Source organism: Sinocyclocheilus rhinocerous, unplaced genomic scaffold (assembly GCF_001515625.1).
Source record: "Sinocyclocheilus rhinocerous isolate Xijiao unplaced genomic scaffold, SAMN03320098_v1.1 scaffold943, whole genome shotgun sequence".
Classification (NCBI taxonomy): domain Eukaryota; kingdom Metazoa; phylum Chordata; class Actinopteri; order Cypriniformes; family Cyprinidae; genus Sinocyclocheilus; species Sinocyclocheilus rhinocerous.
Genome location: NW_015626129.1, coordinates 532,135 through 544,910, shown reverse-complemented (window position 1 = coordinate 544,910; position 12,776 = coordinate 532,135). Strand labels below are relative to the sequence as shown.

At 41.3% G+C, this 12,776-nt stretch overlaps 1 protein-coding gene across 1 annotated transcript in view; it reads left to right on the top strand.

Annotated features, from left to right (window-relative positions):
• Positions 1-396: 396 nt before the first annotated feature.
• The window catches only part of LOC107711113 (von Willebrand factor A domain-containing protein 7-like), a 14,585-nt gene continuing 2,205 nt past the window's right edge, over positions 397-12,776 (top strand). Inside the window, exons 1-16 of the mRNA XM_016516060.1 lie at positions 397-428; positions 1,009-1,291; positions 1,419-1,655; positions 1,857-1,953; positions 2,044-2,172; positions 6,651-6,846; positions 7,119-7,294; positions 7,463-7,575; positions 8,838-8,954; positions 10,248-10,454; positions 10,580-10,706; positions 11,191-11,343; positions 11,435-11,527; positions 11,654-11,931; positions 12,010-12,146; positions 12,319-12,478. Coding sequence (XP_016371546.1) covers positions 1,055-1,291; positions 1,419-1,655; positions 1,857-1,953; positions 2,044-2,172; positions 6,651-6,846; positions 7,119-7,294; positions 7,463-7,575; positions 8,838-8,954; positions 10,248-10,454; positions 10,580-10,706; positions 11,191-11,343; positions 11,435-11,527; positions 11,654-11,931; positions 12,010-12,146; positions 12,319-12,478 — 2,457 coding nt within the window. The 5' untranslated portion in view covers positions 397-428; positions 1,009-1,054. The remainder of the gene's footprint in view (positions 429-1,008; positions 1,292-1,418; positions 1,656-1,856; positions 1,954-2,043; positions 2,173-6,650; positions 6,847-7,118; positions 7,295-7,462; positions 7,576-8,837; positions 8,955-10,247; positions 10,455-10,579; positions 10,707-11,190; positions 11,344-11,434; positions 11,528-11,653; positions 11,932-12,009; positions 12,147-12,318; positions 12,479-12,776) is intronic.

Below are 12,776 nucleotides of genomic sequence, written 5' to 3'. Positions count from 1 at the left end.
TGTGTTGAGTCAATGCAGCATGCTAAAATGGGGCAAGTGAGGGAGAAAAACGGTGGAGAGAGAGGAGAAAGAAGACAAGGAGGGAAGCACATGCAATAGTGGGGTCATGAAGATATGTGTCTCGTGGACATCCATCTTAGCAGGCTGCAGGCAAGTTTCTGTCTCTTACTTAACTTAGAAGCGTTTCCAAAAATATTCACAAAATCAAGAGTCTTAAAACTTGCTATTGAGCTACTGTTATTGAAAAGACTGCACATAATGTGGTGAGGAGACAAATTGCTGGCTGCATCTTTGTCTGAGGGTAAAAACCACACCATGTGCAATTCTGAATGCTGATTGGTGTTTGGATCTGTCAAATGATAAAACACACAAAAATACAAGCTGAAAACAGATAGACTGAGACCACAAAAGGAAAGAAGCCAGTAGAGGTAAGATAAATACCTGTTTTTTATACCTCATTTGTTCTTACATATATTGTGTATTGGTATAAGCACTCTGTAAAAAAAAAAATTAAATTCATAGATGCATTATAACAAAAAAAATAATTTAATCAGCAGGTGAAAACAGTGAGCAGGTGGATCGAAGCCACACCCAAATCTGACATAAAAAACATAATCAAATATAACTGAATTGTGTACTTTTATAATGAATAATATTAATACTGTGGTTGGAACTGAAAGATAAATATTCTTAAATAAAAACAATAGCTTTCATAAAACAATACCTGCCACAAAATCCTGGTTTCTATATGTGATATATCTATATAATCTTGAAAATATATAGGCCTGCCATTTAAATCCTTAACAGTAAAGTGAACTGAAATTGAAAAAATAACTTCATTTATTTAAAAAGGCAAAAATTAAAGTTTGTTTATATTTATTTTTGCTACTCTGAATAGGCAAACAGAGTGGCATGTGTATGATAAAACAGCTCACCACATCCTGTAGACATAAACAGCTTGTTTGAACCTTATGAAAGCATTGTCTCACCACATGTAACCCTTTGCAGGTGATGCATCTTTCTATAAAAGTTTAGATGTTTTAACCAATGTGGAATGATGTGTGAAGGGATGAGCTCCTGGACTTTGACCCACCAGTGTGTCCTGGTGCTTTTCATCTACTGTATGCCAATATGTCAAGCCTTTCTTCCCAACTTCTGGTCACGTGTACTAACGTTGTCCTGGGATTCATACACACACCAGTACATGACAGAACAGGCTATAATGAACATCACAATGGAAACTCTGAGCAGAATGATGGAACTTCAACATGATGTAGATATTGAGGAGCTGGTAGGTCTCATGCCAGTGAATATTTCCAGTTGTTGCTTTTTACTGCTGAATGCAATTCATTCTGGTAATGTTTTTAGAAACATAGTGATGACTTGAAGATTTAGTCTCACTGATTTGTTTGTTCCAGTATACTGGGCTTGGTCGAGGGTTTTGGCATGCTATGGGTGAGGTAGCAAGTGCTAACGCTGAAATGGATTTTTTGAGCTCCACATGCTCTGATCCAGTCTACCACTTTGACTCTGAGAGAGTGGAAGGAGCCACACAGATGCTGCGAGAGTTCTGGGGCCGGACAGTTCTGCTGACCGAGGCTAAAGAGTACCAGGGGGCCAGACGTAGCCTGGGTCAGCTTTTCCATTCGTTACAGGTTGGCTAACACATTATATTTATTATTCTGACAACATTATATTAATTATTCTGACAATATTACTCGATTTGTAATATTATTACAGCCACATGTTATATTGGCCATTATACTTTTGTAGCATTGTAGTTTTATTGTTTTTTAACAGAATATTGTTAGTGATTCAAAATAATCAAACTGTTGTATGCATATGTTTGTGTGTAGGACTTTTACAGTCACAGTAACTGGGTGGAGATGGGTCAGCAAACAGTGTACCTCCACCTTCTGCACCCAGAAGAGCCTTCAGTTCCTGTAGCCTCAGGTGAGTCCCTCACAAATTATTTTGCAGTAAGTCATTAACCACTTAATGTTCACCATATTTATTTATTTTTTTTGTTGCTGTTGTTTTCAGAGGACACCCCTACCTGTGCAGAGTGCTACAGATTTAGCTGTTACAGCAATTTGTTGGAGGAAATGATTCGTCAGACAGAACCGCTACTGACTACTGGTTATTTCAACACTTACCCTGTCAAACCACCAGGTATAGGTGTCATCATGTAACTTTAGTGGATAAAATATGTCTTATATATATATATATATATAAGTATATAAAAATAATAATATTTTGCATAAAGAAAATAAAGCCTATGTGTTTTCCTTTCTGAAATTATGACAATTAGATGTGACGTGACAATTAAGAACATTTCCCATTTCCCTTCTTAATTTCTTCATCTAATTACTGTAATATTTTGAGATTTCGTTTGTTTGTTTATTTGTTTGTAATTGTATTCCCGTTACTGTAGTACTTTTTTTTTCTCTTACAGTAAAAATTACCAGAATAATTTTATTTAAATATGCATAAATTGAGACAAAAGATGTAAAAAATACTTTACAATTTGCATTATGGTAATTGGGGGAGGGTGCTTAATTGTCATTAAAACAGTGCCACTATGCAAAATATCCTACAAATAATCTTAATTTACTTAACTTTTACTATTTAAAAAAAATATAATTTCTTATTACTTTGAGTTTGGGGCGAAATATAACCTGGAAATGTTCTTTACAGATTTCATGATATTTACCTCTTTATTTGTAAGTCAGTTTGAAGATCATCTCAGTTACATACGTAACCCTCATTCCCTGATGGAGAGAACAGAGACGTTATGTCGTGACAACATTGAGGGTCTTACTTGGGAGCCCCAATCATCTCTGAGTTTAAGAGAAAAGGCCAATGAGAATTGGTGAGTGGATTTTGCATACCAAGCCACTCAGCCGTACATACAGGTATATAAGATGGCGGTGTGCATCCACTCATTCAGGTTTATGCTGAGGAGCTGAGACTGTGTCCCAGCACTCAGCGAGTGGTTCAGGGTTGTGGCAAGGGGACATAACGTCTCCGTTCCATCCATCAGGGAATGAGGGTTACGTACATAACTGAGACGTTCCCTATCTGTCGGTAACTACGAGTTATGTCGTGACAACTTTAGGGGTCCCTACGGAAAGCACCACAACCACTGAACGTCGTTACAACTTGTGGCATTGCAAATGCTGACAAGCCGTCGCATGTCAAGGCAAATGTAAACGCAAAAGTCGTAACCTTCCCAACGGCCCAGAGCAAATTCACTGACCTTGGTGCCGACAGGAGCCAATGGTGAGTACATCGCTGCTAGAGAAGGCTATGCTGCTGTTCCATCCACAGAAATTCTTTAACAGAAGGAATTTCAACTTCTGGGAAAAGACTTGAATGGCACTGCAAGCATGACACCGAACCAGTTCTTTCCACCACTTACCTATTACCCACCACACGGGAAGAGGCCGGCTCTACGCAAAGGTTGTAGAACCACGCAAAAGTGTTAGGTGTCCCTCAGTCTGCAGCTCTGCACATTTCTGCTAGAGAGGCGCCGTGCACCAAAGCCCAGGAGGAGGCTACACACCAGTTGGAATGAGTCCTCACCCCCAGAGGGCATGGCTACCTTGGGATTGGTATGCCATGGCGATGAGATCCACTATCCAGTGAGCCAACCTCTGCTTGGAGACAGCCTTCCCCTTCTGCTGGCCACTATAGCAGACAAAGAGCTGCTCAGAGCTTCTGACGCTCCTGGTGCAGTCCACATAATTGTGCAAGGCGCATACGGGACACAGCAATATCAAGGCTGGATCTGCCTTCTCCGGGGGCAGTGCTTGCAGGCACACCAATTGGTCCCAGAAGGGAGTATTGGGAACCTTGGCCAAGTATCCAGGCCAGGGACTCAGGACAACATGAGAGTAGGCTGGCTCGAACACTAGGAACTCTCCACTTCAGTGGCTCAAATGGATCCCTCTCGCCAGGACAACAGAGAGATCCCAGAAGGGCACGAGGGGTGGCCTAGGAGGGTTTAACCGCCAAGCACCCCTCAGGAAACTGATGATCAGGTCGTGCTTTTCCAGTGACTGGCCGTTCACGGGCCTTCCACAACTTGTAACCTCCTCATGCATCTCCGGGAAGAAAGGAACCAGGGCAGAACGCTGTTGTGAGCCACACCCCGTGGCGAAAAACCAATCATCCAGCCATGAGCACTCAGGGCTGGGCGGTATGTTCACCTCCAACCCGATGCTCACGGGCAAGTATGGCCGTCAGCTCTGGGTCCGATTCGGCAGAAGCCACAACACCCGAGGGGGCAGCCCCGCCGAATCTTCATCCTCAGAGGACAATAGCCCATCTCTTGATGCTGCTGTCGACATCTGATCCTCTGGCAGAGCCCCGAATGAAATGCTGGGACAGCCATGTGACAGGCCAGCGGAATCATCCCGAAGCTGCACGGGACAAATGCTGAGTGAGGAGTGGGAGGTCTGTGGGGGCTGGCCCGGCAGATTTGCTCCCACTTTAATCCTCAAATCTCCCAGAGCACTAACCGACAAAGCCCTGTGCTGTGCAGAGGAACCAGGATGGGTAGTGACAGAGGGGTCTCCTCCTTTCCTCAGAAAGGAGAGATGCGATCGCAGCATTGCCATGGGCATGCGCTTGCAGTGCAGGCATGAGGCATCGATTTACAAGCAGTGACAGAATCAGAAATGCATGTAATTTGTGCACACAAGTTTTATTAACTAAGCACTAACACAAACTAGTCTAAACAAACAAACATACAATCACTCATATATGGGGGAAGTGCAAATGAGACTGAATGAATGAATGAAACCAATAGAGGAACAGGGAATGAAGCTATGAAAAGGAGTCAGTTAACCACCTGAGTGAAACCATCACCGCCATTTTACAGCAGGGTCTACAGCTTTATACTAAACCTCTGTTTCACGAAAAGGAGTCAGTTAACCACCTGAGTAAAGTCATCACCGCCATTTTACAGTGGGGTCTACAGCTTATACTAAACCTCTGTTTCATTTAGATAAACGTACAATACTTGCATTGCCTTTGCCGTTGAACGAGTGTCCGGATGCAGTCTCTGATGAAAGTATTGATGGTTTGAAGGATTGGTGGTGTTGGAATTGCGATCACGTTCTTCCGGGTTTGAAGGGTGATGAACTCCAAAGATGTTATTCTGAATCTGTGGTGGCTGGGAGAGTTTTTTCCCAGACGGAAAGTGAAGACATTTCTGTAGGCGAGGCCTGCCAGGCGTGGCTGCGCCAGCCCCGGGGCCAGGAGCGGAAGACGGGAAGGTGATGAGAGCAGAGACAGAGACAAAAAGCAAGAGTGAGGTGCGTCACTGATGTGAGGTCTTTTAAGTTCTGTGCAGGTCTCACCTCTGGGGAGTCAAAGAGCCAATGGTGACTTGCACTTTTGGAGAGAAAGTTTACGATTCTTTGTCTTCGAGCATGGTATTTTGCATATGCAATGGGATTGGGTGCTGATGCAAAAACTATTGAAGATTCTTAGAACACTAACATGTTGCATGGGTGTCAACATATAATATACTGTGATGAGTGGGGTGGGGCTGAGAGCTATGGGAACGGAGCGAGGCCGGTGGAGTTAATGATAATGAGCGACACCTGCGCCATTCACCGGATTTGAGTCCCACGGAGGAGCTCCAGATGGATAAAAAGAGGAGTGACGACAGTGAAGGACGAGAGAGGACCAGGCCTGGATTATTTATGTTGTTGTTTTATTATGTTTTATGCGGCGGTCGTCCGTGAGGGGCTGCCGCTTTTACTTTCATTTTGCGTTTGTTTATTTGATTATTAAAGTTTTATGTTTAAATGTTTGCCAGTTCCCGCTGCCTCCTTCCCCGATTTATGAACTTTGTTACATTGGTGCCGAAACCTGGGAGGAAGGAGAGACATGCTGTCACAGAGCCCTCACTGCTAAAGGGGGGTTGTGGTGCTGAGGAGATTGGGCAGCACGAAGGAGTGGAGACCGCTAGTGGCTGCCTGAGGAAGTGGTGCTAGAGCGTTGGAAGACGAAGTGGGACAGAGACCTCGCTGCCTTGCTCCTGGGTTGAGGAGGGCTGGCTGCCGTCCGAGAGGGAGTGGAGTTGTCTGCACCGTTTGCCGGGAGGCCGGAACCTGCTACCGTCCGCCATGTTTAGGGAGGAGCAGGGAAAGGGGGACTCGCTGCCAGCTGCCCTCAATAAGAGGAGCCATTTTTTCTTTTATTTTCCTCTTTCCCCTCTCTCGTCTCGGTCTCTCCTCATTCTTCCGTCTCCTTTTCTCTCGCCTTGTCTGTCCTTAACCCCAGGTACGCCATGGCCGCCGTGATTGGCTCCCCCCGGAGGGGGGTGGGGGAGCTCTGCCCGCATTCCTTTGAGCAATAAAACCAGTGTTATCAGATTATTTGTCTTTGGTTGCCATGGAACCAGAGGCCTGTCCCCCTTTTTGAGGTGTTAGTTGCATTTCAGGGGGAGGGTCTATAAACCCTCATATTTGGCTGGGTGAGGGGTGTTAGGGATTATTTGTTGAATATAACAAATAATTGTGTGTCTGATTGGTCAAAACGCTAAACTAAGAAAAGTAATCTGAGTTATGGTTCATTCTGATGATTTAGTAAGCTACTAATAAGAAAAGCAACATGAATGGTCTTATTATTTAAAGGAAAGTGCAGTCATGGTGGTATTCTGGACAGTAGTCGTCACCAAGGAGCAGAGGGAGGAATCAACAAGGACAGCACATCTCCGCTGTTCTCCCCTCATCACTACCTCCATAAAGAAGCTGCCCATCTGGCAACCACAGCAACCCTCAGAGTGCTCCAAGACCTCCATGATGAGGTGGGGCTCAAAAGCTTCCTCAGGTCAGAGGTCAATTTAATTTAACATAAATACTGTTTACCATGATCTATGAGGAAAGAGTGGAATTCCTGTTTTACTTTAGACACCATGTGTGACAGCTTTTGTTAATATTGAGTGCATGAGAAAAGGTTGGCATGTCTGTGCAGTTTTTACCTTCCTGTTTCCAGTTTTATTGAAATAGAACGTTTGGGTGGGCTTATTCATTATTTGCTAATTCAGAAATTTATCCAATGATGAAAAACGCATAAGTGATGTAGTCTGTGGAAACCTGTAGGCTCTTCAGTGTCCAGCAGCCCCCAGCATTGGTCTTCGTCATGGACACCACTGGCAGCATGTTTGAGGAGATCACAGCTGCCCGACTCCGAGCCCTCTCCATAATACAGGCCCGTGAAAAGAGCCAACGCACTAGTCTGCCTGGCACCTTCATTCTGGTGCCTTTTCATGACCCTGGTTAGAATGACATCTTATGCCTTTTACACTGAACAAAACACTTTGTTGCGTCACTTTGATGCAAAATGTAAAAATCCTGTTTTCATCTCGAAGATTTTCTTTGAAGCAAAATTAGATAAATATAGATGTTTATTTAGTTATATGTTAAGCACACTGATGATATCTCAGGTTTTGGGCCGGTGATGGAGACGGATGACCCTCATCAGTTCATGCAATACATGGAGGATCTGACGGCTCTTGGAGGTGGGGATGAACCAGAGATGTGTCTCTCTGCCCTTCAGGTAAGCATAACACCTGAAGACATATGACATTCTCATTAAACATTGAACACAATTAAACAAAATGATAGCCTTACTATTGATAAAATCAACAGGGAAATCCCCATATTATTGGACCACTAATAAAAATCTTAGGGGTGAGCAACCCCTAATAACCCCATTATGTTTAAAAATTTAAACATAAAACTTTAACCCCCCCTCAAAGGATGCGGTCATCGTAGAACTGAGCATTGTTAAATGGGATGGTCTAGCTATGGAGGATTGTTCTTGCCTACTACAAGCAGCAGTAACATTTGTACTGGACTTTTTTGAAAGTGAAAGTTGAATATCAACTGTCTGAAAACAAAACAGGGCTCAAACCTACCTAAATATCTTTAACTATCTATAAAATTGCATCCTGATAAGATATCAACATTCGGTAACACTTTATTTTAGGTTCTCTTAACTAGCATATTACTAGAATATTAGCCATTAATTAGCACTAATTAAGCGCATATTAATGCCTTATTCTACATGACCTTATTCTACATCCCTAATCCTACCCAATACCTAAACTTAACAACTACCTTACTAACTATTCTTTTTATTGAGGGAAAAGTCGTAGTTAATTGTGAATAAGTGTTCCCTATTCTAAAGTGTTACCCAACATGGAAACTGCTCTAAAGCATTTTTTGTAACTTGTATCATTAAATAATTGAGTAAGCTAAAACCCAATACTTACATTTTAAAGTGTAATATGGCATTTCCTCCATTTTATCCTGCCATCACTGACATGCAATGAATAATAGGACAGTCTGGGCAGCGAGGGATCCATTTATTGTATCTTTCATGGCCCGGGAAACAAAGGACACATTTTAAGGCCACATTTGAAGGAGCCTTCAAAATGGGACAGCCTTTGACATGCCGCTGTCGGTCTTCAAATGCAGCTTTCGAAGGGTGCAGCCTCTAAACTGAGACACAGCTTATGTCTAGTAAATTAAGCCTGAAGTGGGAAAATATAATAAACACTTACCAGCACTAACCTTTTCAAATTAAATAATTTCCTCTAAATTCTATGGTCAAATGGCACTATTTCCTGAGATCACATTTTTAATATGCTTTAGCTCATCTGGTAGACCTTAGTGCTAGCAATTTCAGTGTCATGGGTTTAAATCCCATGGACCACATATGGTTGAGATAAATACATTCAACAAATGACAATGATGTACATTCTAAGTGTGTCTCTATCTGTGTGTCTTATTTGTTTGAATGTATCTGTGGGTCAGTTGGCTCTGACCCATAGCCCTCCGCTGTCAGAGATATTTGTATTCACAGACGCCTCTCCTAAAGACCGTCATCTGCAGAGTGCAGTCCAGGCACTCATACTGGAGAAGCAAACAAAGGTAAACCACAAACACACACTACTGAAGCATTCAATAATGAAAAGTATTTATAGAAATAGTTTGATCTAATTAAACATGGACTGTAAATATTTATTTAGGCCTATTCTGTATTTTTATGCTTATTTAGGGTATCGTGTTGGTAGCTTAGCAGCATGCTAACATCAAACTGTATTGACTCTCCTGGGCAGAGAGCTATATTTTTTATGCATATTCTAGATCAGTCATTTATGATGTTCCATTTCAGCTATGATGCTGCCTCAGAAAGCAGTTGCCGGTAACACTTTATAATAACTTTTATTTATAAATAATTAACAAACATTATATAATGCTTAACAGATCATTAGTTAATATATATTCACATAGCTAGAAATATGAGATAATGTTCTTCTTAATGTTTACTAATGAACTTACTAAACATTACCTAATGATTAACATATGATAATTTAATATAAATTGAAATGCTTACAAATGTCAGTAAACTTTCAGTTCACATGATCTTCATTTGTTGGTCTTTGTTTGTTGTGTAGACCTCTATTTATACATCTTAACAAATAATCTATTAATTATTTGCTCGTGTTTTTGCAGTACCCAATCTAAAGTGGAAACTATTCATCATTTGCAAATGTTTTACTAATCATTAATACCTTTATGAACATCTCAATGGCAAAAAATTGTCCCGAAAGACCTGAATTTACCCTATTCACACATCTTTACTAATCATTTATTAATCATTTGTTCATGTTTTTTGCAGTAGCCAATCTAAAGTTGAAACTATTCATCTTTTGTAAATGTTTATAAATGATTACTAATCATTTAGTATCTTTATGGGCATTGGCGTTTTAGCTAAAGTAACTAGGTTTGTGTAAAGGGTGGGTGGTTAAGTTTAGCTAAATGCTTGCTAAAGACACAACAGATTGTAATTTTGGTGCAAAAAAAGTTTTAGATTTTAGACCTACATTTGTAGATTTTCAATAAGCGCTTGATCAAATGGAATTGAAAGTTTAATGACATTTGTAAGTATTTTAACTTACATTAAATAATGATTTGTTTGAACATTATCTAATGTTTAATAAGTTTATTAGCAAACATTAACAAGCACATTATCTCATGTTTCTAACTCTTTGAATATATATTCACTAATGATACATTAAGCATTATATAATGGTTGTTAATGATTTATTAATGAAAGTTATTATAAAGTGTTGCCCAGTTGCCTACAGTATGTAGGGAAGGCAACTTAAGGTTTGGGAACAGAGACACTGTTTTCATTCATCTAATCTCGGTACATGCTAGGTGAACTTTTTGCTTACCGAAGATCTAAGACTCACAGGAAGAGGAAGAGGGATGAGGAAGAGGAAAAGAAGAGAATCTTTATCTCCTGGTAGATTCTCTCTGTATTCCTCTCTTTCTTCTTTGTCTGGAGGAATGACTATCTTCACTACAAAAAAAGACATCCGCAATGTGTCAGCCATTGTGGAAGACACCACCACCTCCAGCAAGGTACAGTCAACTGGAAACAAAAGAGGACCAAAAGACCATAGTGTCTGCCTGTTTTAACAATTAAATTGTCTTGTCAGGACTGTGGATACAGGATTCTGCATGACCATGTTTCTTTCTCTGAATAGGTGACTCTGCTTCACACAGAGAGTGAATCAGATACATCAAACTCCTTCAGAGTGGACAAAGCTGTGACGAATGTGATGCTGCACATCACTGGTCAGCTCACATATTGTGAGCTTGTCAGTCCCTCAGGTACCCATACTTACGCAGAGAACTTTTGCTAGAAGCATACAATCAATCCATCCATCCATCCTCCTACCTAAGCACAACACAGTCGGCTTTCGTTGCCACTAGTTCTTTGATGTCAGCTTGGTGTGTCACAGCCTTTAATAACCATTCAAAAAAGGCCCAAATCTTCATGTACTTTGGTTGTGGAATGATCTTCTTGACTTTGAGCAGCTTAGTCCTTCTCTTACTTCATAAAAACACCTAAAGACAGAAATATCCCTTGAGCGCTTGACTCACAACTATTAATGCAGTTTATTCTCTCTTTGCTCCACTCTGTATCACCTATATCTCTGTAGTATCTCATACCTTTTTGAGCAATTGTGGAACTTCATATTCTGGCACTTCACATGTTACAACCTCCCCAGGGTGAATCACTTACTGTACATTGTAGAATTCCCCATTTGTAAGTTTCTATGGATAATTTGTCTTACTTATCTTTATCTCTCAGGTGTTCGACAATCTCTTCCTGGTACTGATGGTCCTCTGGCAATGCTAGACTTGTCTAAAGGTCTATATAGAATAAACCTGCTGCCTCCGCTAGAGATAGGTGTATGGCAGGTTACAATCAAAGCCATTGGACCAATGGCATTCAATGTCCTAGGTAAAGATGCTTGTAAAAGCACCCAGTCTTAACTTAATACAATTAAGTTAGTTATAAAACTATATAATAAAAAAAGATCATGTGTATCTAGGTGATAGCAGCTTGGACTTCCTGTACTATTTTGCAAGAGAAGCCAATGAGACACATCCAGGACTGAGGAAAATGGAGGGCAGCCCTATAGCAGGTCTTTCTCATTATTCTGTGAGCCATTTGTGTAATGCTGAATTAATTTTGTATATATTTTCACTGTTGTTGGGATCTATACATGTCAAGTGATTATGTGAGTTCTTACCACCACATTTCTTAATAGGAGTCCCAGTGTTTTTAGTGGTTGCAGTGACAGGCATGTCACCCAATGAGGAGGCCTCATTCAGTCACGCGATCCTGTTGGGGCCTCATGGGGAGAGCCTGCAGAAGGTGTTGCTGAACTCCTCATCTTCTCATTGGTCTGGAGAGGAGCTAGTGGGATACATGGACTCAGTTCCCGTGATACCATTCAACATGCGTCTCTCAGGAAAGGATAGAAGGGGAAACTTGCTCGAAAGAGTTTCCACTGAGATGATTCAACCGACACATGTACAGATACAGGTATGAAGGGAATAAGTTCAAGAATAATTTGCTGGCAAATTGTAAAACAGCAAAATGAAAAGTGCCCCTCGTCCCTAGGTGCATTCAGCTCCACAACTTCTCCCAAGTCACAGCTCAACTGTGCTGTTTGAGATATTTAATCATGGCCCCAGCCGTTACTTCAGTCTTTCAGCAAAAGATGACCATGGGTATCTCTCCCACCCAGACCAACAAAGGTGAGAACGATAAAACGAAAGAGCCAGCTAAATGACACAAATACACCAGCCTTTACTAATATATAAAACAAGTCTACCTTGAATGTGTATCAGTAGTTTGGTTAAAGATGGATATAATTTTATATTCCAGTTAGAGGGGTTAGATATATCCATGTTATTATTCCATTTTTAGGCTGTTTATCGGTGCAAGGGGCTCTATGAAGAGAGAGGTTGAGCTGAGAACCCCTCATACTGCCCAGGCAGGGACAGCCATCACCCTGACTCTGATTGTTCAGGCAGAAGACTTACCAGACTCAAATTATGCTGTGGTACATCTGACAGTGATACCCGAGGTAAGAGCCATCACAACGTTATAGAATGTATTTCCTTTACAATAAGGTTAAATTTGTTGGTTAATGCAACAGCTAACATCAAGCGTAGCGTTAGTTCTGGCAGGTCACGTTAGTCAAGCTCGCATCAGCTGACTCTCAGCTGATCCCCATCTACCTATAGGAATACGACACCCAGGGCCGCATTAAGACCTTACTGGGCCCCGGGGCTATGACTGACTCCAGGGCCCCCTATTACAAATATGATATATATATATATATATATATAAATAGGATTTTTATCCTATCAAAATTTTGATGC